The sequence below is a fragment of the Guyanagaster necrorhizus genome (genome assembly GCF_019112545.1).
Source record: "Guyanagaster necrorhizus MCA 3950 unplaced genomic scaffold BT62scaffold_65, whole genome shotgun sequence".
NCBI lineage: Eukaryota > Fungi > Basidiomycota > Agaricomycetes > Agaricales > Physalacriaceae > Guyanagaster > Guyanagaster necrorhizus.
Genome location: NW_025064944.1, coordinates 24,311 through 48,950, shown reverse-complemented (window position 1 = coordinate 48,950; position 24,640 = coordinate 24,311). Strand labels below are relative to the sequence as shown.

Genomic DNA, 24,640 nt, shown 5'->3' with positions numbered 1-24,640 from the left:
ACAATTTAGACTTAGAAACAGTATCATGTTTGAGCTAATTCCAAGTGCCATCAGAGCTGGTATACCATAGTCTAGCTCAGGAGTTTATTACTATGACTAGCAGTGAAGTACATCCAGCTAGCACTCAAACTAGGAGTAAAAGCAAACCAGAACTCATTAGTCCATGGCTAGCACACTGGGTCTGATGCAAAATACATGTAGTGAGGACTCCTCAGGTATGAATAATCAAAGGGGCATATAGTTCAGGAGACAAGCCACAACTGGGGAGCTTGGCTGCCTCAGATCACCATGATCAATCAATCATGATCAATGGTGAGTCTGGAGATAACAAGTGAAACCACAGAATAATCAGTTATATAGTAAATAATCATGGGCTATAGGAATAGAGCACTGAGAGAGTCCTGGAACACTTGAAAAAGATATAGAAGGCATGCCAAGACAGGGTAACAACTTAATTTTGAGGCTAGCCAAGTGAAATGAGTAATCAGACTAAGTTATTTATAGATTCTGTATCAGTTATTTATGTATAAAAGCAGGACAAAGGGGAATTGTGTAGCAGGTGACCCACCCCTGTGATTTAGATGTTCTAGCTCTCAGTAGTTAGTCTCTGTATCAGTGGCTTTGTGTGTAATCTCAACTTGAATATCATTTGTTACTAAGTCACCTATATTGAATAAGAGTTGAAGTCTTCATCGGACTTTAGGTTTGGGCTTAATTTGGGTTTTAGCATCTGAGTATCAGTTCTCTGGTTTCAAGGACTACTAGCTAGCCACAGATGCAGCTAGCCAAGTTTCAGTGCTTGAGAGACTTGGTATTGGGTTTCAGAGTTTTCTAAGTTAAGCTGGACACTGTAGCTCTGCAGTTTAAGTCTCAATTTACATACCATTGACACACCCTCCCCATGTTCAGGCATGTAAATTTTCAAAATTTGAGAATATATAGACTATATTTCAGTCCACTAAGCATGTAACTGAAATAAGGCTAGAGCATAAAAAAACATAGCCATTATGATGCTAAATAGAAGTAACAATGAGCAGAGTGCATGGCCTAGTGATAGACTAATACCAGAGGGGTTAGACTGCATGTGAGGTTTCAGCACTTGACTCTAAATGTGCTAATATCATTACAAGAAAACATACTAAAAATAAAAAGAGTATGATCAAAATATGATCAGCAAGTCTAATCACATTGATCAAGAATTCACATCCATTGATGTACTGATGGGACATGCTTTAGAACAGAGAACTGAGACCCAAAGAAAGACATCTGAATAACTGGGTGTTGAACAGAGAAATGGAATGACAACAACAAAGTAATAAATAGAGAAATACTACCAAAGGGTGAATAGTGCACATAATGCTCAGAGACTTGCATGTGTAATTACAGTGCCTTAGCATGCATAACACTGTGAGAGACTCTGCATTATACTAAGGTATGACACATACCCATTGGGTGGATTAATTGATGCATGTCAAACCAGAAGTGGCGCATATTGTGAGTCAGATAGAATGTCTGGATGCTGGAAAAGAAAACATAGTCATTGTGACTGACTCCAGGCATGAGAGATAATCCTGGAAGTCTGGAACAGTTCTCTGGTGTCAGAATGCTTCACCAGAGGAATAAGAAAGCAAGCAGACCTGGCTAGACCAGCAGGCACAGTCTTGACCCAGAACAGAATAAATGTGGTGACTGTGATATGCATGCAAATAATATGCCAGGAACTCTGGAATAGAGTCCTGCACTTTGAAACTACTATATTTGGTGTGTCTTAGTAAGTACAGTAGTAGACTATTTAAGTACTGCCTGGTAAGAGTACTAGGGAAGTTTCCAACCCTCACAGTTGTAGTGTATTAGGCACAAAAAGCCTTGCACCCTAGCTCTGTGTTTGTGTTTGTAACTTCAGGTGAGAGAATAAACTTATTATTGATATCATTGAAAGAGATTTGAGAACTAAGCAAGACATGAAAGCTCATGAGAGACTTGAGTCCAAATTGATAAGAGGTTTTGGATTGTACTCTAACCTGAGAATAAAAGAGCAGTATCTGAAGAGCATTATCTTGAGTTTTTAAGGCATTTTTGATGCATGGCACTATAGGTGGCAGAGGTTCGAACCCTTTGTGTCTGTTAGATGGTATTTTATTGTGTTTTATATCACTAGATTGTATAGGTTTGAATCCTGTGGGTCTACAATCAGTTTGAAAGCTTGTGTACAGAGATCTGAGCTCTTTAGCACTTGTGGACATATTTGTGATTAGTTTCTGCTTAAAGCACTAAGCTTTGAGTCATGTATTGTGTGTGTTAGAGATTTTGAGTTGATCTGAGCTGTGCTTAGGACCTTTTGAGAGTTTTGTGAGAGTGTTTCAATATATTGTATTGAGCTGCAGTACTCTTTGTCTTGAGGTCCAGCAATATTTGTTGTCACCTCTTATTTTGATAAAACAAAAAGCTTTCAGACTTAAAGAGACCTAGAGCTGTTATACATATGCTATTGCTATTCACATACAGTAGATTCATTAAAGACAATTATATTTTCTGTTACTACTTTTATTGCATTATAATCCCTCCATGAACTAAGAGTATTGTGTGTGTATTAGTGTGTTGGTGTGAGTGTGATCAGTGGATAGCACTCTGCTGTATCTGTTTTCACCTTGCATGCATGCAAGACCTCTTCACCATATCTTATTCTTGCCTCCTTTGTGAGTATTTCATCTTAGAACACAAACTAGCCTTGAATAAACTATCTTTATATCTTCATATTTGACTTATCTGAGTCTGCAGAGTGTTTCTATTATACTCAAACCACCTGAACTCACCTGTGTTAGTGATCATGCATTGAGTGGGTAGGTATAGGTGTTTGAGAGTTCATTCCTTATTTGCCTCTTTTAGTCACTTAGTCATTTTCCAGCAAATCACCAGCTTTGAGCTAAATTTTATCTATACCACTCTTCTTCTCCTAAGCCTATCTTGCATGGCTTTGATCAAACACTACTCAATTTACACTAAGTAGACTCTAATATGGTTATGCAAATTCAATACAGCATTAGTTTATCATATGTTTAGAGTCATGTGTCAAGTAGATCCAACACACAGAAAGGTTGTAGGTATCATTGTTACTGAGATGGCTGTATGATGCAATAGACAATAACTTGATATCAGCATTAATGAGACACTCAGCCAAAACAGACTTGAGCTTAAGCCAACAACAAGACTCTATCATATGTAATGAACATACTTAATACTTATTTTATTGATCTCACTTCTCTTCAAGATCACAATCCAACTTTGGTATTATTTACAGATAATATTAACATTACTATTGATGGTGAAACTCTCATGAGTAAGAACAAGCCACATGCTTTAGATCCAGCTGTCATCATCAGTAAAATATTAGGCTACAAAATTGACTCTGATTACAATCAGAAAACACTCAGGCATAGTGTCAAAGTGAACTGGACAGGTTTCTCAGTGAAGAAAAATCAGACCATGGAATTGCTGGGAAATTTGATGGTGAAAACTTTGAAAGAGACATTTGCATCCCTTCTGGAGCTGGCAGAGTGTGGAGAATGAGATGACAGCTTGTATTTTGATGATACTATAATTCTCTCCTATGATCTTTAAGAATCTCAGTCATGAGCTTTTCTATGTTAACCCATATATAGTGATATGTTATTAGAAGATAATGTAAATAGTGCTTTATACACTGCAATAATATATTTCTAGCTAACTCTACAGACATCTCTGGATTAAAGATCCATCAAAAAGATGTTCACTGAACAGGATATTGAAGAGATGGTTGCATGTGCAAGCTAGAAACTGACACAGTGTAAAAATATACACTGATCACATCCACATCAACACATACATATACAACACTCTAAGTTTGTCAGAGGATTCTAATGTGATAGGAATAGCAGAGGCTAATACAATTGTATCCTTAATAATCCACAGTGCACATATAAAACCAAGATCTCTCTGAGTCTCAAAGTCTTTGTATAACAAGAGGATTGACAGATGTCACTGGATCTCAAGACAAAGGTTTTGCAAATACAACACAATCTTGAGAGATGTTCACAAAACCCTCAACAAGTTCCAAGCAATGCTCAGATCAAACTCCAAGATCTTAACACACATGATACATGATTTAAAGCTTTACAATCTAAGCAGAAACACTTTGCAATTATGTCCACAAAAGCCACAGAGTTTGAACTTATGCAATCCAGAGAACACAAAACACAATAAAATATTGTCTACAGATTCAAAGGGTTTGGACCTCTGCCACCTGTAGTGCCTTGCATCACAAGTATCTCAAAAACTCAAAAGAGTGTTCTCAAAACACTTTTCTCTTATTTTCAGGCTAGAGCACAAGTCAAAACTATTTATTTAATCAGACTAGAGTCCTGTATTAGCTTTTAATGCCTCAAATGATACTCAAATCACTTGGAATGATATCAATATAGGTCTATTCTCTTGTCTGAAGTTACAAACTAAATCCAGGAGCTAGAGTGCAAGGACATCATATTATTACACTGCAATAATAGCAGTCCAAAACTTGTATACTACTTTTACATCACAGTATTTAACTATTCTACACCAGCACTCTTTAATACAATCTAATATAGGATTGTTAGCATGTAAAACTCCTACTTGGAGTCCTGTATTAATCATTCTTACTTTGTCACAGTTTGGGATGCATGTTCTGCTCTGACTTGAGACCAGACCTGCTGTTTCCAAGTGACTTGACATCAGCTAGCTTAGCTAGTCAGTCTACTTACATGTCTCTTTTTCTTTCTTATCTCTTTGGAGTAATTAGACCATGCATGGTATCTATTTCAGACCACTGAATTTATCTTAAATGGCTGGCACTTCACCTCATTCTTATATCTCTCAGCTGATTGTCCAAATATTTGGGTTTATGTGGCCAAGCATCACTTCTCTAGTCTAGAGTGTGTGTCTTGGTATGTCAATGCCTATGTATTATTGATCAATGTGATGCAAAGTCCCAATCATAGTCTCAATTATAGTTCTGATCATCTTCTTTTTATTTTTTCATATTTCTATGCTTGTATCAGGGCATTTAGTGCCAAGTGCTGAGACTTCATGCACAGTGTGATCCCACTGGTATCATTCTGCTGCTAAGTCATGCACTCCACCAATTGTCACTTAAGCTAGATATAATGATGAGTCTTGTTTTATTGCATGCTAGTTGTATCTTCCTTTGTGCATGTAGTAGACTTGAATACAATTAATGTTTTATCAGATTTTGCAAAATTACACACATGAACATGTTGAGAGCATGTCAATATCTAGAGAATATCCTCTCCACCTAAAGTCATTGTTCATTCTATCACAGTCACTGTTGTTGATGGTAGGTTTTTTGTGTTGACTCAGCTCTGGATGGAAACTGTGTCAAGGCTGGCAAAGTTGAATGGTATGCTATATGCTAAGTAATTAATAAACATGAGATAAACTGACCTGCACTTTAATCTAGTTTTTGGTATCATGTGTGAGAATCAAACATCCAAAGCCATGTACCAACAACCCTGCCATAGTACCTGAATGAGATTCTAAGAAGGTTGGATTCTGCCAACATTTGTCCAGGAAAACATGATCCTCATATTCATATGGTCTTATTGCATGTCATGATCTAATAATCCAACTTCAGCTTGGAACATCATCACATCTGCATCTTAACTTCCAAGGTGGGCCATGTCAAAGTCACTCTGAGATCCTTGAAATAGCTTAAGCCATCATGAACTCCATGTTAAAGTATGGATTTCTATTTTTAGATATTCAAGCTTGCATGAATATTCTGGTTTGTTCTTCCCATATTCTCCAGAATGCTTACTCATTTATTAGTGATCATCTTATCATTCATTCTAGTATATTCTACATATCTTGTAGTATAAATGCACTGTAATGCTTGCATGATTGTCATGAATATTAGTTCTTACCCACTCAATCCTGAACTGAGAGTTCTAACAATCCAGTTTGCAAAAAAAACCATCAAGTCCAGATTTCATTCCCAAATCCCACAGGTTTTTGAGTCTCTTGATCAAGAATCTCCCGATCATCCGCCCCCTATCTTAGGTAGGAGAGGGGCCATTCCCTCTTTGTCATGAGACTATCACGTCGGTATTTCCTTCAGTGCCCCTCTTAAACTCCCGATGACCAACCTCCCGAGCATCCATGAGACGTTTCCAGGTAGTAGTCGTCGATCGTGTATGTAATTTAGCTAATGAATGGCTGACAGAACACATACTATGGCCGGTTCTTAACCCTCCCCACACGTCATGCGCCAGGACAAACCCACAATACCCTTTCCTCCCAGACACCACTTTCACCAATCAACAAGTCCGAGGTCGAAAGTCCGCTAGCATACCCAGTCAAGACGACCGCCGCAAGGGAGGAAAAAAGCACGTCTGTACAGAGTGCAATAAAGGCTTCGACAGCCCGAGCAGTCTCAGAACACACACTAACATCCACACCGGTGCTATACGTGAGTCCACTCAACAATTCCTCCTTTCCTCTTATTTCGTCTTTGAATCCATCTTAGCTTTTACATGTCCATTTCCCGGCTGCGGCAGGGGATTTAACGTCAAATCCAACATGCGCCGCCATTATAGAAACCATCCCAATACCTCGTCCTCGCACCCGTCCTCCCCCCACCCATCGCGTCCCTACGACAAAGTCCGGATACGCAGAACAGACACGTCCCAGAGTTCGACGTGTTCTTCTGATGACAAAGAAGCAAAGGCGGGGCCGAGTTACACGCTCCGGCCTGTGTGGGAGGAATGTCGTTCCCTCGGTGCGGACGGGGAGAAGAATGATACAGATAACGAACCGGTCTTCATTCGTAGTCCCAGGAGTAGGCTGAAAGGTGACGGAGTGAACCCCAGCGGTGATACTAGAGTTACACATTCCCTTGAATAGATCCCGCCAGTCTCTGAGAGAATGAGTCGACATGGCTAGTTACTGTGGGGGGTGGCGCAATAAGATACGTCAAGCTTTCTGTCAGTGAATTTTTGTGTGCACTGCTCAGCAATTGACATCTGCGCGTCGAAGCTGAGAGTACAAGGTTGGACCAAGTTAAAAGCTACAGCTCTGAAGCATGTGGCCGCCAACAACCTGAAGGATATAATCAGCATCATGGTTGATGGGCCAGTCTACGGCGAACACCGACCCTCCTTGATTGGCCCAAAAAACGTTATCAAGTCAGGATGTTCGGGCCGAAGGCTCAGCGCTCCAGGAGCACGCCACGACCAACGACTCCGGACTTCGTTTCAATCTTCAATTATTCTATTTTATCCATATTGACGCGATAATTTTCTACCAAGATACGAGTCTGATACATGATGGCACATGGCAAATATTCAAAAGCTTTCTTGCCGCGCCCAAAGGTAATAATGCCCATCACCTCATCTTGTCGCTTCTCATCAACCTCTTATCGTGCATCCTGATTCTTAAGACATGGCTTCAGGGCACTGGCTGAAAAACACGACACCGGTATTCTTTTATAAGCACGAAGATTGGATCGTCCCTAACTATTTGCAGGGCAATCACGGGGATTCTCGGTCCTGGTAATTTAACTTTTTTTAATATCGATCAGAGCGGCCAGGTACCTCTGTATGAACCTGTTAATTCCGATAAGAATATCTATCGACGGACAGACATGTTCTGAGTCAACTTGGACAGATGAAATACAAGGGCGATTATTTGCGAGTTGCTGGTACGAATTCGCGTCTTCTTTCCTCCGATATCCATCCGCTGAATAATTCTTTCAGATGAACTGTTTTATTGACGGGACGGTCGTCCTTTCAAGTCTTGATTGACAAGTCCGCAGATTTTGAATCCTGCACCGTGTCATTTGCTCCATCTATGAAATCCGAGAGATGAATGGCACATCCCGACAATAGAGCGCTGATGATCCACTGAGTTCTTCATGAATGTCAAGGTCTCGACCTCACTCTCAGGAAACGATATGCGCGCTGTATGTGGGTCTATGGCGTCAGTGATAGCCTGGACGCGAATCTCGGCGACAGCAATCAGCCTATAGCGTCCGACATCAAAGTCTATACTTCGCACTAACCTTAATATTAGGTGGTACGACCTCGCTTACTTTCTCACATAATTACTTACATGTCGTTGGAAACCACAAAGATGACCTGCGAGTCTATCTGGACCACCGAATCATTTGTTAAGGATATTCCTCTCTTCGTAACACTTCTGTGGCGTCACCTAACTCCACTGCCGAAAGAACGACTCAGTCTGGACTATAGTCTACTATTGAAGATCCCCGGGCATTAAAATTCTAGGCACCGCGTAGCACCCACCGACGATCCGGCGTTCAATTGTTTCATCTGGATTCAGAGTCGAGGTGAAGGTCTACTCGGTTATAGGGTGGAAGTGTAGATGACTGCTAAGAAACAAGCTCGTTCTTTCCTCTTTTGTGCCTTCACTTTGCTGTGCTCCTTCCTTGACGAGAATCTCGAGCGTCGAAACAATGTATTCTCGGGGCTAGACATGCCACCTCTAATGTCTCCGGGACCTCCCATGACTCGACTCGACGTATATAAAGGAACGCGCATTGTAACTGCTTTACAAACGGAACCTGACAGCCATCACAACAAAAAGAAAATGTGCTCATCCTCTGCATACCCATCTTCATCCTCATCCTCCTTCGTCTCCTTGTCGTTACGACTTTGCGAGACGAGGCCTGATATTTGCTCTTTGATACCAGTCAACTATGCCGAGTCTTTGCCTCAATGCTGCCACTGTGGTTGACGAGGCGGGCATGCTCCGGGATGCCCTTTCCAGTAAATGAAGTTCATCCAATAGATTCTTCGCAATGTTATTCGTGGTGCGTTTTACCTCGTCTATGCTAAGGCCTTCGTTCATTTGCCTCACATAGAAGCTGCCAATCTCATATCATGCCATGCCCATAAAATTCATAGATGCATATATGCACCACTGTTCCTCACTTTCTTGTTATCCATCACATATATGTATTTGCTAGTCCTATTCTTACTCCCTGCTGTAGTAACTGGATGCTAGGGTGTACCAGCTATAGAGGGGCTAGGTAGATTTGTATTACACTACTTTCAGTGACTATATGACCCTGGCCAGCCACTATTCTGGCTCTATACTGACTGTTGCTTGGTTAGTAAATGGCAGGTGCAATAATCCATGAGTGGCCAGAATGGATGATTTTATGGTAGCATGTTTATCCTATTTATTTGTGTCTATTCCTGTTCTTGAGCCAATCCCATTGGTATGTCATCAGTTGCACACCTGACCATAGTGACAATGGATGATGTGATTTGAGGTGATCTTGAATCTTGATGCCATCTGGATGGGTGACAATGCTGAACATGTGACAGATATGTGGGGAATTTGCTGGCTGGGACTTCAAAGGAAATATTCTTGCACTGTGTGGTCTTTTCTTCATGGGATACAATGGTTCTTTGCCATGGATTAACCATGAATCATTGTTTCAGCTGCTCTTTTTTTGGATAAGATGAAGCTCAATGTGGTTATCTTAGATAGATAGGTAGATAGATAGGTAGATAGATGGTATTAAGCTACCAGTCCAATATGACTTCAGAGTTCATGTACTATGTGTTTAAAATCTGTGATTCAACATGGTTGCACTGTAGTTCACAGGGGTGGAAATGTTATGGCTGTTAAATGCCACACCCTGACCATCCTGTTTGGTGCTATAGGCAGCAGTGGCCAGGGAAGTTTTGCTGCACCATGGCTGGCTACCACCAGTATAGTTTACAACCTCCTTGGAAAAGAGGAAGCTTTTAGAGTAGCACAGGAAAGGGACATCAGAATATGATGGCTATAGAACAACATTTGCTGTCCACACCAGTTCATACTGAAGGATCATCATATCATCAAGATACAGCATCTGATCTGATTCTCTGGAGCACCACCATGGCCTGGAATTAATGGTTTAGTCAGATAGAACAAAGGTCATAACCAAAGGGCTTACCATTGAAAACAGTGAGGAATTTCCACTGTTGGCCATTGAAGAGCCATTCCTGCATGATGAATTGGTCTTCATTGCTGGCACCGGGTGTTGGCTGGAAGGTCACAGAGTAGACGCCGGCAGTGATGCCGGAACTACATACGCGGATAAACAGCTCTCGCCAATCACTGATTGAATGAAAAGACGTTGACACGACTTGTGGGCGGCCGGTAGCTGTAGCGACAGAAAAGATGCTTTGTTTGGGTGCTCGAGCCTTTATGTCTCTGAAGTCAGAACATAGCTTATGAGAAAGTCAAAGGCTGAAACTCACCAGAGACTGAGGATCGAAACCTGATAATGTGACGTAATTGGAGAACAATCCAAACTGAGTAGCTAACTCGTTGAAATAAAATCGGGGCCCGTGCGGAGAAGTCCGTTCATTTTTGGTTCAACCAAGTTTCTTCGATCATAATATTACAACGAAATGGAACAGACACAACATTACACAAGAGAGGATGAAGTACATTTCCTAGACTAGCAATGCGAAGACAACAGATATTGATTGCCAAAGCACCTCTTCCAGCTGCTAGAGGTTGAACTAATTCCGCTGGCAGTGCGCTCAGTTCAGATATAAAGTATTCAATGCGAGAGGAATTTACCTAGGAATCACCAACGTAGCCTTCAGACAAGGGGACATGGACCGAGAGGAATAAGACCATCGATATTCGTTTAAACCGGAGAGGCACATTGATGTTCTCCGAGGTAAAAATCTCGGTGAATCCTCACTCTCGAGAAAAAGCATGGAACTCACTGGTAAGAGAGAAAGTCATAATCGTGACCGAGCAAATTATTATGCGGAGGAGCGATCCAAAATGGTTTGTAGGACGAAGCGACTATGCACCCAGTTGGCTAACAACGATACAGAGATCGACGCGGAATGCGGCCGGGAGGCCCTAGACGACTCGCCCGCCCGTAATACGCGTGAGTGGATGGAGCTGTTGGTCATGGCTTATCAGGCACAACGACCTGTATGAATGGGAGGACTTTTTGATCAGAAGAAGGGCCAATGAGACCCAGTATCGCGCACGACGCGATGAACCTTCCAACGGAGAATCTTTTGGTTCAGCATAGATAGGCTCATCGGAGCTGAGAATGGTGCCAAGTCACTCATATCCCTTGCCTCAGCCTCACCAGGACCTTCATACAGACAATATCGGTACCTGCTTCCTTCTACGCATACCCACCATCTCCTACCATCTCCATCATGGGTCCCAACTGGATTAGCATCCACATACCTGCATCAGACTACTCTTAGTCCACAACCATTGGCGAAGAGGGGATACTGCAATACCTTGGAAAATGCTGTGCCTCATCCCCAGAAAACAGCGCAGAGTCTAGAGATCGCCGAGCACGTCAGAACGCGCAGGCGTCAAGTCCAGTAGACCATCGCGTATCCAAACATCCATACGATTTGGTTTGACGCTTGCTCTCTGTCCCGAACGATGAGCTTTCTGTTTCTGGGGAATGTGCATACGATGGTCCGTTCCTTGATGCTCTCGGCGTCTCCTCGGTAGACCGCCATACGACGAAGGTCCCAGGGAATCGCAAGGTACTCTGACGCACGCCATCGCGCCATACATCATCAGCTAAGATTGCTGTGAGGAAAGATTTTGGGGCTGTATCGATGAAAAGAAGACGCACTGATGTGCTGGCCCCCGATGGCCAGAGGAGATTCCTTGCTAGCAAGAGGTCAGGATAATAGAAACAATACAGAACTCAGCCATTGAGACTGGCGAACGACGTCGACACTGACGCTTCCGCGGAGCCACTATGACGGCGGTATCTGCATCCTCTTTGGCTGCTGGATATTCCAGCTGGCTCAGAGTGAGCATATCGACTGATGATGAGCGCAGAATTGTTGAGACCGTCCACGTCGAGACAGACTGCAGGTATAGCTGAAAGTTCTCCTTCAGTTCCATGTGCATTTATACTGATAGCGATTTCGTATCACGCCCTCTACGACAACGAGCAAGATATCCCTGTGGTTCACCCTCTTGCTCTTCAAGTAAATCTCAGCAATTGCTTTATACAAAAAAAGAACGGCTGAGAGTGAGCACTGTTGTCGTGGCAAAAGCAAAGGAAAGAGATCACGGCGGCAAAACCCTCAAATCCACACGCCACAAGCGCGTTCCCGGGCCCCTAACGTTGTTTCATTTCATGCACAAATGATACCAATCTGACCAGTTTTCCCTTTAAATGAATCCTCCAAGAACAGCTGCTACGTCTTGACCGAAATAGGCGTGCGCGTAACCTGGCAAGGCTAATATAAGCCTAAATAGCCACCCTGAACAGATTCACTCACTTGACGGATGGTAATTATTGCTGTGGAAAAAAAAATAAGAAACTGGACTGACAAACATAAAATAAATCCTACTCACCCCCAAAAGATATCTGGCGCATCTCCATAGGTCGTCGCATCTTCGAAACCATAGCAAGTGGGATCATCCAAAATCGCCGTAAACGCAGCGTTCGAGTCCCAGATCCAGGTCGTAACCTACATACATTAACGCTCAGCCCGCGATAAATACATTTTTTGGTACACCTACATCGCTATGGTTAGCTTTCAGAGAAGCCACACGAACCGTAAGCTTGCTATTGAAGCCCTCGATCACAGACTTTTCCAGAGCTTGCGCTGATGTCGATTGAGCGAGCATCTACTTGCACAGAGAGTCAATCATTACCGTCTCAAGTTGGAACGTGCGAAAAGCTTACCAAGGGTGAACGATCGATTGGCGGGACATTTACGAATAAAAAGTTCCTCGCTCCAACATCGCTGGGAGAACGTCAATTATCCAGCTTCTTCATTAAAAGATCTGTACCAACTACTGTAGTCCAGTCAGATAAGAGAGAAAAAAAGGACTTGGAAACCGACGCACAAATTGTTCAACAAGCGCGAAATACGCATCCAGTAGCGTATCAGAGAACCTGATGGAAGCAGCCTCTCAGTTATTTTTACAAACCAGAAGAAGTCTGCATACGCGTCCCGATCACCTCCAAGGTAATAACTATTCCCAATATCATTAATTCCTATCCAAACCGAAAACAGCGTGTCCGCGCTCTCCCACAGTGGTTCCCTCATAAAGGCATAGCTATCCAGAAACTCGTTGACCTGGTCCGTGAGCGACAAGACGGTGGGCTCGTAAGGCGTGACCAACTCAGCAGAAATCGTGGCACCTAGTATTCCGAGTCAGCCGAGTTCGTAAAAATAATTTGGACTGGGACGCACCTCCGTACGCCAAGTTGTATGTCAGGACAAGAGAGGTGTTATCCACCGTCGTGACGTAGTCCACCCAGTTCTGGCCTCCGGTCGCTGTGTATCCTGGGTACGGAGGATTTCCGAGCGGGTTACCTACAGCTGGCTCCGTCCCATTGGTAACGAAGCCAGTTTGGGTGTACGAGTCGCCGCTGGATTACCTTTCAGCTTGCGTATTAAATTTTGAGTAGCACGTACAAGCTGAACCAGTACTTCTGCGCGTTGGCTTTTGCTGCCAGGAGGAGGAGGAGAAGATGGGGAAACATGATGACGACCACGGCCTCTTCGAATTCTTATAAGAAATGTTAAAGATCATCGATCATGTGGCGATACTCTTCCCGTGTTTCATCCGGACTGCTAATCGCCTGACTGATAGTTGACTCGTACGTACATCACACCAGTAGTGTCCAAACTCCCGATAATTCATCGCTACCGGAATTACAGCGACGTTTATCCATCCTTGCCAGACGGCTGGTCAACATATCAACGAGTGGAGGGTGGGGCGAGAAGAAAGGTGCATCGAGGGTGCACATGGTAAATGAAGAAAGAATTCACCTGGAGATTCAGTTGGTGGCAAACCCGGGCCGGCATGAGCGAAGTTGTTTCTCCACTTCGCAGGGAAAGTTTTGCCCTTGTGCCGCATACCAGTTTCCGAGTTCTCTATCCATGATGGGATGCAGGCGCCTTTTGCTTCTGATGCAAAAAGAACCGAACACATGAAGGAAGCAGGTCCTTACTACCAATACACTGATACTTCCTTTTAGGTAACATCATTTAGCGAATAGATGTGCTAGCCGTTCGGCTGATAAATTTCTTGAAAGTGCATGCACGGTCCTAGAGCCAGATAAACGCATTATCTCAACAAATACAGGTCCTGTAGACGATAGCAACAAGTCGTAATTACGGAACACCTATTATCTCATCCCCGCTTCGTCTGCCATCTGACTCCACGCTCTCCTCTAAGTCTAATCTCAAACGAAAAGAGGAGTTGCTTTCAGCATCCGTTTGAGTTCTGCCCGGGTCGATCGAATGATCTCCAAACCGAAGCGACGATACGGTACTTCCCTCCCTCCAGGAGTCGTCAGGGGATGGGTGCCCAGCTGCGATACGACCAAATAAAATTGTAGGTATAATTCCCTTAAACCATTAAGGTCAAAACGGTAAGCCTGAAATAGATACTGGAATGCAATTACCCTCATCTCACTGGCTACCAGGTCCAAATATTCCCCGACTGGGGCATTGTTGCGAACTTCAAACACCAAGAGAACAACTATTAACGCTGAGGGAAGAGTAGCGGAGTCTACGATGACCTCTATGACTCTGCGATATGTGCGTAACCCTTCCGCGATGCCGCTGACTTTGAGGATGCGGTAAATAATGAAAATCGTGCACCATAGTAGGGTAGCCAAGATGACTGAAGTGTAAAGCACAGCCCAGTCGACGGAGTTCAGCGTGTAAAGATCCGATGGATCTGGTGCGTTGCCGAAAACATTATCGTAGAGTATAATTCCTCTACTGACTAGATGTGCGGAGATGAGTTGCAGGTAATAGATTTACCCAAATCCTACGCGACCAATTGTATCACGGACCCACTGAGCGCCAAAGTAGTACAGATGGTCGGAATGAACACAACGCGCCAAGACCGTCCCCAAACATTCCAACAACGCCAAATCTACAAATTTAATGAATAAACTGTACGAGAAAGAAAGGAAACATCATGCCAAAGTAGCATCTGCCAGGAGAGTGCTCAAAACAGCATTAATATTCTCTATCAAGACCATTGGCAAGTATTCATGTAAGGAGGCATCGTATTTCGTCCAGAAGTTTTGCCCATGGGCGATAAAAGATAGAGCACACAGGCTCCAGTTGTAGAAAAGGATAAAAGTCGCCATGGCATATAAGAGTAAGATGATGACAATGAAGAAGCGTGGCCTGCGAGAATTTCCACAGTTTTTACTCGAAACTAGACAGAATTTGAACTCATTAGAAAGGCGCAACATTAGCAGAGAGTAATTTATAAACCAAGGGTCCACATCGTTATAGCCACTACTCCGGTATAAAATCCTAGAAGCAACTTGAGTTGTGGACAGTTGATTGGAAGCAAATGGACCCTCTGACCGTGTAATGATCCAGTGAGGACCGCTTCGTTCAATAGTCCATCCAGAGATTGGAGGATGTCCTTGACCTCACTGTTGGTTAATTCTGGGATAGTAGTCCCCGTACCATTAATACTGGGGAACATTGAGCCTCGAAAGAAGAACGGAGATGGACTTTGGCGCCTGATCTGACTGAACAGTCAGCGCTTTATGTAGAATAAATCCAGTCTGATATTATCTTGAAACTATCATTACCAAATATTGCAGTGTTGATGTAACATACTTACGGTGCGGCGATCACAAGACACCTTGATAATCTTGATTCTTGTTGTCTGGATTCTCCTGGAAACAAGGGACACCGGTAGAAGTGATTTATTGGTGGCGTGATGATTCATATATGAAGCGATAGTCGAGCCCAGGGCTTTCCCTATCGCACTCCGGTGCCTGTTATCAGATCAGAAGATACTATTTCGATGATGTGGTTGTGGTGTGCTTCAGTGAGATCAAAATATTGAGGCACTCAGGGATGAATTGTGAAGCAGAAGGCTTTAAGCTAGAGTTTGTAGCTTAGAAACCAAGATGCAGTCCCAAAAGTCAGAGTCTATGGCAGTGCATGATGTGACCACATGTTAGGATTCATGTCAAGCACTCTACATCCCATGATCCATGATTCATGCTAACCATCATGATTATGATCAGTATTTTTCAAAGTATCTCTTTCCAATGACAACATTGACTGGGCTGCTGTTGCACTGTGTGCAAAGGCTGTTAGACTCATACTGTTGCACTCATAAGCTAGAGATTAATAATTATTGCTCTGATGCATGCAGCTAGCTTCTCTTTCACTTTACCTGGCTGCTGAAATTGTGTACACAGACTATTACATATTATTATACATATGATGACTGTCAATAAAAATCAAGTGACCCATACATCCAAAATCAGTCTGGTGATGGTGAGAACACATTAATTTTGGATCAGGCTCTCACCATATCATTGAGACACATGCATTTTAGAACTACAACAAAAAGAACATCCTATCAATTCCACAGGATACATGATTACAAAACAAGAGAAAATTAAATCCTTGGCACCAGTTCATACTGAAGAATCATCATATCATCCCTTTGCCCATGTTCTGCAGGCCCAAGAAACTTGGCAAACAGTTCCACTGAAGTTCCAGCTACCAAGTTCCCCAGTAGCTCCACAGCCCAGTTTCCATCTGAGCCTATCCAGCTGACTTCAACACTATGGTTGAGTCTCTTGAGCAAAAGCATCATTGACCTGGCTGCCAATGAGTCTCCCCACAATGATAGAAGGATCAGGTCCATCCAGCTTTTTGACCCTCTGACTGACTGTAGCCTCACCATCCACAATAGCATCAACACCATGGGTATATAGAACCAGAGTTGACTTGTGCAGTTGAAGCTCAGTGAGGTCGATAAAATGGGTGCTGGGTGAGTTGAAGACATACGGTGGCATCACATTGCAATACTGAATGCCATCCTGGTAGCATTGCAGTTGTTGTCCTCTCAGGAGTTTGAAGAAGAGCTCTGTTGAGAACTCTGATGGGAACTTGAGACTATAGTCACCCAAACCTGTAAGCATGGAACAGTGAATACAAAGATAAGATGTGTCAGTTGCTACATACCTCTTATGTATAGTACCGCACCCAACAACTGACTATTTTCTATTATGTCATCCTTCTCCTTGGAGAGATGCATCATAGTGATAGAAAGATACTCCTTCAGAGTACACATGCTATGGGGGGTAAGGAGTACCTCACCATATCCTATTCCATCAGGGTCTTCACAGGCCAGTGCTAATTGAACATCAGACTGGGCAGAAATTGAATAGAGAATGATGACACACCAACAGTTGAATCGCCTAGTCTGGCTAACCATATATTATCTTGATCCTCATCAATAAGAGCTAGTGCCAGCATGGAGCCAGTGTTAGGCCTAAGCGTCACGTGAACGTAAACACGTGATAAACAGGTGTTCCTTTGCACTTCGAGGAATCACCTGAGTCCACTATATGTGTCTTCGTACGGAGTGACTCAAGGTCAGAAGTAGACTCGAGATAGAATGGTATGTATAAACTTTAGCTCGAAGCTGGGGATTACCAGCGAGAGCTATCCTACTTAAATACTACTCGATAGGGCCTAAATATACGACTACCTATTGTGCGTTGCTGTGTCCTTTGTGCCCATTGTACTAGGGCCTCGTTACCATACATAAAAGGTTCGTTGTGCATCGTCGAGCGCCGTCTCTTTGTCGAAGACAATGGTGGATTCTGACGTGCTGACCAAGATCCCCATGGTCCAGTGTCATGACTAAGTGCAAAATAGGGGTTAAGGAAAAGGAAAAAATAGTAAAATCGTAACATTACCCCCTTGTTAAGACCATTGTCCCGATGGCTTAATTAAGGGAGAGTTCATAGTCATATATGGCTTTGTCGGCGTCCATATATTTTTCGTTGACCCATTGATTAGATTCTGGGCCATACCCCTTCCAACTGACGAGGTAATTGACAGTCGTTGTTGTTCCTCCCCCTTTGGCCTTGGTTCATCGGAGTTTATGATCAAGGATGTGATCAATTTCGAAATGTTCTTCGTCGTTGATCAGGTCTGGAGGTGGGGGTGGTGGCCGTTCCTGGTTAGGGAAGGCTGGGGCGATGTATGGGTTTAGCAAACTTTCATTGAAAACGTCGTGGATTTTCCAAGTCTGTGGTAGACGTAGTTTGTATGCGCTAGGCCCGATGGCTTTTACGACTGTGAAGGGACCTGTCCGTTTGTCGTCAAGTTTCTTTTTTGGACGTGGCAAATGAAGGTTTGTTGTGTCTAGCCATACTTTGTCATTTGGTTGATAGGTGCGATTTGGCCGTCGGTGTTTGTCGTAGGTTTTCTTCATTGTTATTGCGGCCTTCTCTAAAGCCACTTTTGTTTCGTTGTGAATTTTTTCCATGGTGGCCACAAAGTCCGATGAGGCGGGTGTAGTCGCACGGAAGCGACTTGTCTGAGTGATGTGTGGGTGTCGGCCATGGTTTACGAAGAATGGGGTTTTCCCCGTTGCAGAGTGCACACGGTTGTTATGTTGAAAGCCTGTGAGTGCCAGCCATTCGGTCCAATCATCCTGTCGGTAGTTAATGAAAAGACGCAGGTACTTTTCGATTTCCTGATTAACACGTTCCGTCTGTCCGTCTGTTTGGGGGTGATAGGCAGTGGATGCATTTTGTTTGACGTTTAGGAGTCGGTATAAGTCGGTGATGAATTTAGAGACAAATTGAGGACCCCTGTCTGAGATAACGACTTGGGGCATCCCATGCTTCGCGTACACTTCGTCACGTAGAATTTTTGCCCATCCTTCCGAATTCAATTCTGTGGAACATGCGACTGGGATGATGGTTTTTGAGAATCGGTCTACTATGACGAGGATGGCGTCATAGCCGTTGCATTCGGGTAAGCCGGTGATCATATCGATGGAAATGTGTGTCCATGGAGTAGAGGGTATTTCATTGGGATGTAGGGGCGCGGCTCGGGCTTGCGTGGAGGACTTCCCTCGTTGACAGGCTTTGCAAGCTTTTACATATGCTGTTATGTCATGCCCCATCTTCGGCCACCAGTACTCCCGTAGTACTAGTTCTTTGGTTTTGGCGATGCCCGGGTGTCCTGCCGTTGCGTGATCATGACAGGTGGCGATGATTTCGCCACGTAATTGTTGGTCCCTGGGGATATAGATGCGCCCATCGTAGCGGATCAATCCCCCCTCCTTTACCATTCCTCGTTCGTGATTGAGAGACGGGGCCACACGTTGGTCCCATTTGTGGGTATCCCGCGTGGCGCTCTTGATCCGTTTGTGTATTTCCTCTTCTGTTGGCATTATCATGGCTCGAAAGTGTTCCGGCTTCAGTAATGTTACCCCCTCGTTATCAGTTCCTCCTTGGTCATGGTCTGCCCGTCGACTTAGCAGGTCGGCTTTTTTGTTTGCCGTTCCGGCTTTGTGATGTAAGGTGTACTGATATTGGCTGAGCTCTGTTACCCAGCGGGCTTGGCGTCGATTAAGTTTCTGTGGCTGTCGGAAGTAGCGTAAATTTTGATGGTCCATCCAGACCTCAAATATTTCCTCTGCCCCGATGAGGTAGTGTCGCCATTCTTCTAAGGCGAGCATAATGGCGAGTAGCTCTTTGTCGTAGATTTCGTAGTTTCGTTCTGTGACCGTTAAAGCCTTGGAGAGAAAGGCTACGGGTTGCCACTTCCCATCTTGTTCTTGTGAGAGAACGGCCCCTATTGCCCCCTCACTCGAGTTGGCTTCTACTCTGAACCTTCCTTCTTGGGATGGGACTGCCAATACAACATCCTCTGCCAGCCGTCGTTTGAGGTCCTCGAAGGCGATTTGTTGAGAGAGTCCCCAATTCCAGGGTGCATTGCCCGTTAACTGCGTCATTGGGCAGACGATCTTGCTGTAGTCGCGAATGAATCGTCGGTAGAAGTTTGTGAACCCGAGGAATGATTGTAATTCCTTCTTCTTGTTGGGTTCTGGCCACTCCGCGACTCCTGCAACCTTTACTGGGTCCATCCGGATGCTCCCTTCGCTGATGATTACCCCAAGGTACTCTGTTTCCAGCACTTCGAATTCGCATTTCTCCGCTTTGAGAAATAGTCTGTGTTTCCTCATTAAGGCTAGTACCTTTCGTACTAGGTCGCGATGCTCTTCCTTTGTCTTGGACATGATTAGGATGTCGTCAAGGTAGATTGTCACTTTCCCGGTGGAGATGAGGTTCTTGAAGATGTCGTTCATCATCCACTGGAAGGTGGCGGGAGAGTTTGTGAGGCCAAAGAACATGACCGTTGGCTCGAATAGCCCCCGGTTAGTGCGGAATGCGGCCTTCCACTCATCGCCTTCCTTGATTCGGATGTTATTATATCCCCATCGTACGTCAAGTTTTGTGTAGTATCTGGCGCCCTGGAGTTTGTCCATTAACTCCGAGATCAGGGGCAGTGGATAGCGATTTTTGATCGTCATCTCATTGAGCTTCCGGTAATCTTGGACCGGTCGGAGTTTTCCATCTTTCTTCTTGACGAAGAAGAAGGGAGATGCCATGGGGGATTTTGAGGGATGGATCCGCCCGCTCGACAGATTCTCGTCCAGAAACTTATCAAGTTCCTGTTGCTCGTAGTGCCCAAGTGGGTAGATCTTGCAATCCAGATTGGCGTTGGCATTAGGAATCAGCTCGATCGCATGATCCCAGGGCTTCGAGGTGGGTAGCTCGTCGAAGCTCTCCTTTTCGAACAGGTCCTTGTAGTCTCGGGCCCACTCGGGCACCATCTCCTCAAACGTCTTCTCCTCCTTCCCTTGATTTGCCTTGGCGGCCAAGTCGTTCGCATGATGGACGGCTCGTATATGGATTTCTTTTTCCAGGTCCACCGCCAGTATAGTCTCTCCGTCTTCCATTTCCTCATCCCATCGGTCTTCGGGATCCTCATCCGGCAGTTCGAATGGGATTTTCCTACATCTGCACTGGGCGAAGGTAATTCGACCGGTCTTCCAGTTGATTAGCGGGTTGTGACGGATCAGCCAGTCATGGCCGAGGAAAAGTTCTTTTGTCCCGAGATCCGTTACTGCTAGGTCGATCCGTTCGGAGTGGTCTCCGATGGTTAACCTGAGTTCGACGAACTCGGTAATGGATCCGGCTTGATTCTTTGTTCCGTCGGCGTTGTATACTGGTATTGGTGCTGCCGTTGCCCTGGTAGGGAGCTGATGCTTGTCGACGAAAGCTCGATTGATCGAGCTCCCTGTGCAGCCGCTGTCAATTAGGGCGGTTACTGGATAGGTGGCTCGGGAGGTTAACACTTCGATTTGTCCCTTCGTGGTTAGATCTCATCCAGGGGTCTTGGCTCGTAGAATGTATTTTTTGGGTCCATGGAGCTCATCCAACCATTCTAGGGCGCGATAGCGTTCGGCCTTCTTGATTCCTTTGACCAGTTCATCCACCACCTCTTCCGTTCTTGCCCGGTGTATCCAATTCCGGAGCACGGCTTTTGCCGCTGCTTCGTCTGTGGCTTCCTTGATGGCCCTCCACGTCCATTCGGTGTCAAATGGTTTTAGCCACGTGGTGGGACTCTCTGTCCCTGTTCGACCCACGGGTGTTTGAGTGTGTTTTTTCTTTTGCGATTCAATGGTGTGCTTTGTAAACGAGCTGGGTATATTCGAATGCGTAGTAGACATGATTGTAGCTACAGAGACATTATCAGTCCGACTAGCGGCTGTTGTTGACACACCATCTGATCTTTTGGCCAGTCCAATGGAATCGCTCATTGGCTGGCCTCGCCTTTTACTTCCTTGATCTTGGTTTCCTTTCCAAGGTCTTCTTCTTCCTTCTGGAGCTCGGCGATCTGCGCCCGTATGTCTTCTCGGGTTCACTTCTTCTTCGGGCAATCCTTTGCCATGTGCCCCTTCTGCCCACAATTGAAACATTTTCCTTCCTTCTTCATGCGGTCGATGTCCATTGGCTTCCCGGCTCCGGTATAAGTCGTACCGGTCCCGGTCTTCTGCGTGCCATACGAGACGGCGGTTGTCGAGGAGCCCGAAGGTTTTCCGGCAGTTTGCCCTGACTTGTTTGGGGTTGGCGGGGCTGGCTTCTTTGCAGACTCTTGCAGCATTGTGGCCTCCGCTTTCTGCCTTTGTCGCTCCTTGTACATCTCGACGATTCGTTCCTTCCATTCGTCATAACCAACCGGCATCAATATTTTGACGCCCATGGCTGAAATCATCGTGAGGTACGAGGAGGGGACTCCTCGTTTAAGCGCTTCCACCATCCTTCCGTCGTTTGCGATGTCTTCCCTGATCCCCGCGAGTTTAGCGAGTCGTTCTAACTCGTCGAAGTAGTCGGTGGCCGCTTTATCTCCCATCTTGTACTCCTTGATCTTCTGTTTATGTACTTCTTGAACGGCAGGGTCGATAAATTTGTCGTTCAGCATGCGCTTGAAGACCGGCCATGAGGGATATCGATAGTGTTCCCTGGTGGTGGAGCGGAAGTTCGGGGAAATGAGAATCCACCATGTCTTGGCCTTGTCTTCCAGATAGGAGGTGGCGAAGGCGACTTTGTTCATGTCGGTCCCGATATACCCGACATAGACTTCGAAATATTGTTCGCAGTCTACTAGGAATCGATCTATGTCGTTGGAGACCCCTTTGAAGGGACGTGGTTTTCGAAGGAGGTCAGGGTGGCATTGTAAGACGTTGGCATTATGCGGGAGTGCCCCCATTGGGTTGGGCCATCTGTCGAATGGCGGTTGCTTCCATTCCGCGGGTGGTCCGGGGAAGGAATGCAGGGAATTGTCGTCGGCAATTGGGCTTCCTTTCAGATCGGTGGCCCGGACGATCACTCCGTCTCGTACTGTGAATCTGAGGCGGACCGCCTCAGGGTCGTCCCGAATGGGATCCTTTCCACTTGATTCTGCTTGATCCGGAGGAGGTTGTCCGCCGAGGAGCCGACTTCCTTTGCCGGTCCAAGGGTTTTGGGTTTGAACGGCTTGCCATGCCAGCCGATTTCTTGTGCGAATGAGCTGTGAAGCCATGCTTCGGACCGACGGGTTGTCATCGGTCCAGCTCCGAATAGAGGGGGCGGCGTAAACGGCTCTTCTTGGTGGGACGGGGGGGGTGCACGGCATTGGTGCCGGTGTCTTTGATTGGTTGTCGGGCCGATACGGGGGTATCGGCATGAGGGGGTCTTCCGGGTGCCGTCGCCCATATTCCCTCCATGCGTATTCCGTCGCGGCATACTGTAGAATTTTTTCTTTTTCAGTACCTGCCGCATACCTATACTCAAGTCCTAAGGACGTCGCTTGCCAGCGCACGTCCTGCCATAGATAATTCCTTCCCTGCTCGTACAACTCCTGATATTCTCTGCCCCTGGCCCTTTCAATTTCTTCTCGCAGTGCTTCTTCGTCTGTATCCTCTCCTGCTCGTTCCAGTCTTCACCGATATGGATCATCACTGTCCTCATCGTCCTCCTCATCGCCCTCGTCCCCGCTGTCCTCTTCCTCGAGGAGGGAACTGACGGGCTGGTCGTAGATGGACGGTACGGGAGGACAAAGGGTCGTCGGGGACCCTTCCGTTGACTTGGGTGCTGGGCCCGTTGTCCCCTCGATCGCTGGTCCGAGCGATGGGGGGACTTCTAAGCCGACTGTAGCGTGTTCCTCCGCGCACTCTCGTCTCCTCCAGTTCTTGGCTATAGCGGCTGAAGAGTCGCTGGAACTCGGGATTAAGGAACTGTCGAGCGACCCTGCTGCCCAGGAATCGCTGGAGAGCCCTGTCGGAGACGTGGGCATTGTCGGGTACTTGGAGCCCATAGGCTCCGAGGACAGAGTCGGCGTCTGATGAGATAGTGTCGGTATGGGTGGGATATTCGAGGTCGACGACTCGGGGTTCTCCCGTCCTTCCACGTCGGATGGCCTCGTCCCAGCTGACGATGCTGGCGGGCCCTGTCCATGGGTCGTCCTCCGAGTCGGGCTCCCTGAAAGGGGATCCGGAATCGGTGCGGAGCTCATACTCCCTAGGGGAAGCTGACCCCATTCTCTCGATCTCCTCTCTCCTTCTCTGTGCTCGTCCTTGTCGGTCATACTCTGCAGCTTCGTACTGCTCTCGGGCTTCCTCCCGGACGTAGTTGGCAAGCTCCTCTTGAGTTCGCCTGATGTCTCTCTCTCGTTCTTGGTTCTGCTGCTGCTGTCTGACCGCTTCATCGTAGTCGAAGGGGACGCTGAGGTCCCACTCCAGGAATATCCTTTGTATAATTCGTCTCATAGCGGCCCTTCCCCTTTCACTGGCGGTTCCAGTCTCGGGCTCACTCCCCACATGGAGGTGTCGATATGGGTCCCCCGCCGCGGAGATGGCGATGTCCGTGTTGTCGTAGTCGGGATGGATGTCCCTTCCCTGTGGGTTATCGACCCCCAGCCTGCTGACGGAGGGGCTGGGGTCGGAGTTGGGCTCGGTGGGGGTTTCGGGGGGGTTCTGGGGGGGGTTGGGACTTTCGCGGGGTCCCGTAGCCATCCGAGCGGCATCAAGGGAGTCCCGAGCACGGTTTCCAATCCCTGAGGGAATTGGGGAGGCGGAATGCTCGGGGGAGACGGCCGGAGTGATGTAGTTGGAGACCTCGGCGGGCTCTTGAGCGACGTTCATCGTCCACGGGTTCCGGAACCCTGTGAGAGCAGGGTGGCGGTCTCCACTGTTTCGTCGAATGGGGTGTCGGGGTCCTTCTTCC

The 24,640-nt window shown here is 45.9% G+C and overlaps 4 protein-coding genes across 4 annotated transcripts; 1 reads left to right on the top strand and 3 right to left on the bottom strand.

Moving 5' to 3' along the window:
- Positions 1-6,408: 6,408 nt before the first annotated feature.
- On the top strand, positions 6,409-6,630 carry BT62DRAFT_876340 (uncharacterized protein; the record flags this gene model as incomplete). Its single annotated transcript, XM_043182546.1, has 2 exons — positions 6,409-6,496; positions 6,554-6,630. Coding segments are annotated over 2 exons (165 nt in total), but the record flags the coding sequence as incomplete, so codon positions are not given.
- A 5,177-nt stretch (positions 6,631-11,807) lies between these two features.
- Positions 11,808-13,549, bottom strand: BT62DRAFT_1055220 (uncharacterized protein; the record flags this gene model as incomplete). The annotated part of the gene is made up of 8 exons (XM_043178560.1): positions 11,808-12,281; positions 12,333-12,352; positions 12,409-12,524; positions 12,577-12,684; positions 12,743-12,803; positions 12,991-13,204; positions 13,257-13,435; positions 13,482-13,549. 8 exons carry the CDS (start codon positions 13,547-13,549, stop codon positions 12,223-12,225), a joined length of 825 nt encoding a protein of 274 aa, XP_043033153.1. The 3' UTR covers positions 11,808-12,222.
- Positions 13,550-14,183: 634 nt separating this feature from the next.
- Positions 14,184-15,525, bottom strand: BT62DRAFT_1013613 (uncharacterized protein; the record flags this gene model as incomplete). The annotated part of the gene is made up of 4 exons (XM_043178086.1): positions 14,184-14,420; positions 14,477-14,802; positions 14,857-14,955; positions 15,402-15,525. 4 exons carry the CDS (start codon positions 15,523-15,525, stop codon positions 14,184-14,186), a joined length of 786 nt encoding a protein of 261 aa, XP_043033152.1.
- An 803-nt stretch (positions 15,526-16,328) lies between these two features.
- BT62DRAFT_1055213 (uncharacterized protein) lies at positions 16,329-17,139 on the bottom strand (the record flags this gene model as incomplete). Its single annotated transcript, XM_043178559.1, has 4 exons — positions 16,329-16,641; positions 16,664-16,832; positions 16,854-16,977; positions 17,031-17,139. 4 exons carry the CDS (start codon positions 17,137-17,139, stop codon positions 16,459-16,461), a joined length of 585 nt encoding a protein of 194 aa, XP_043033151.1. The 3' UTR covers positions 16,329-16,458.
- Positions 17,140-24,640: the final 7,501 nt, after the last annotated feature.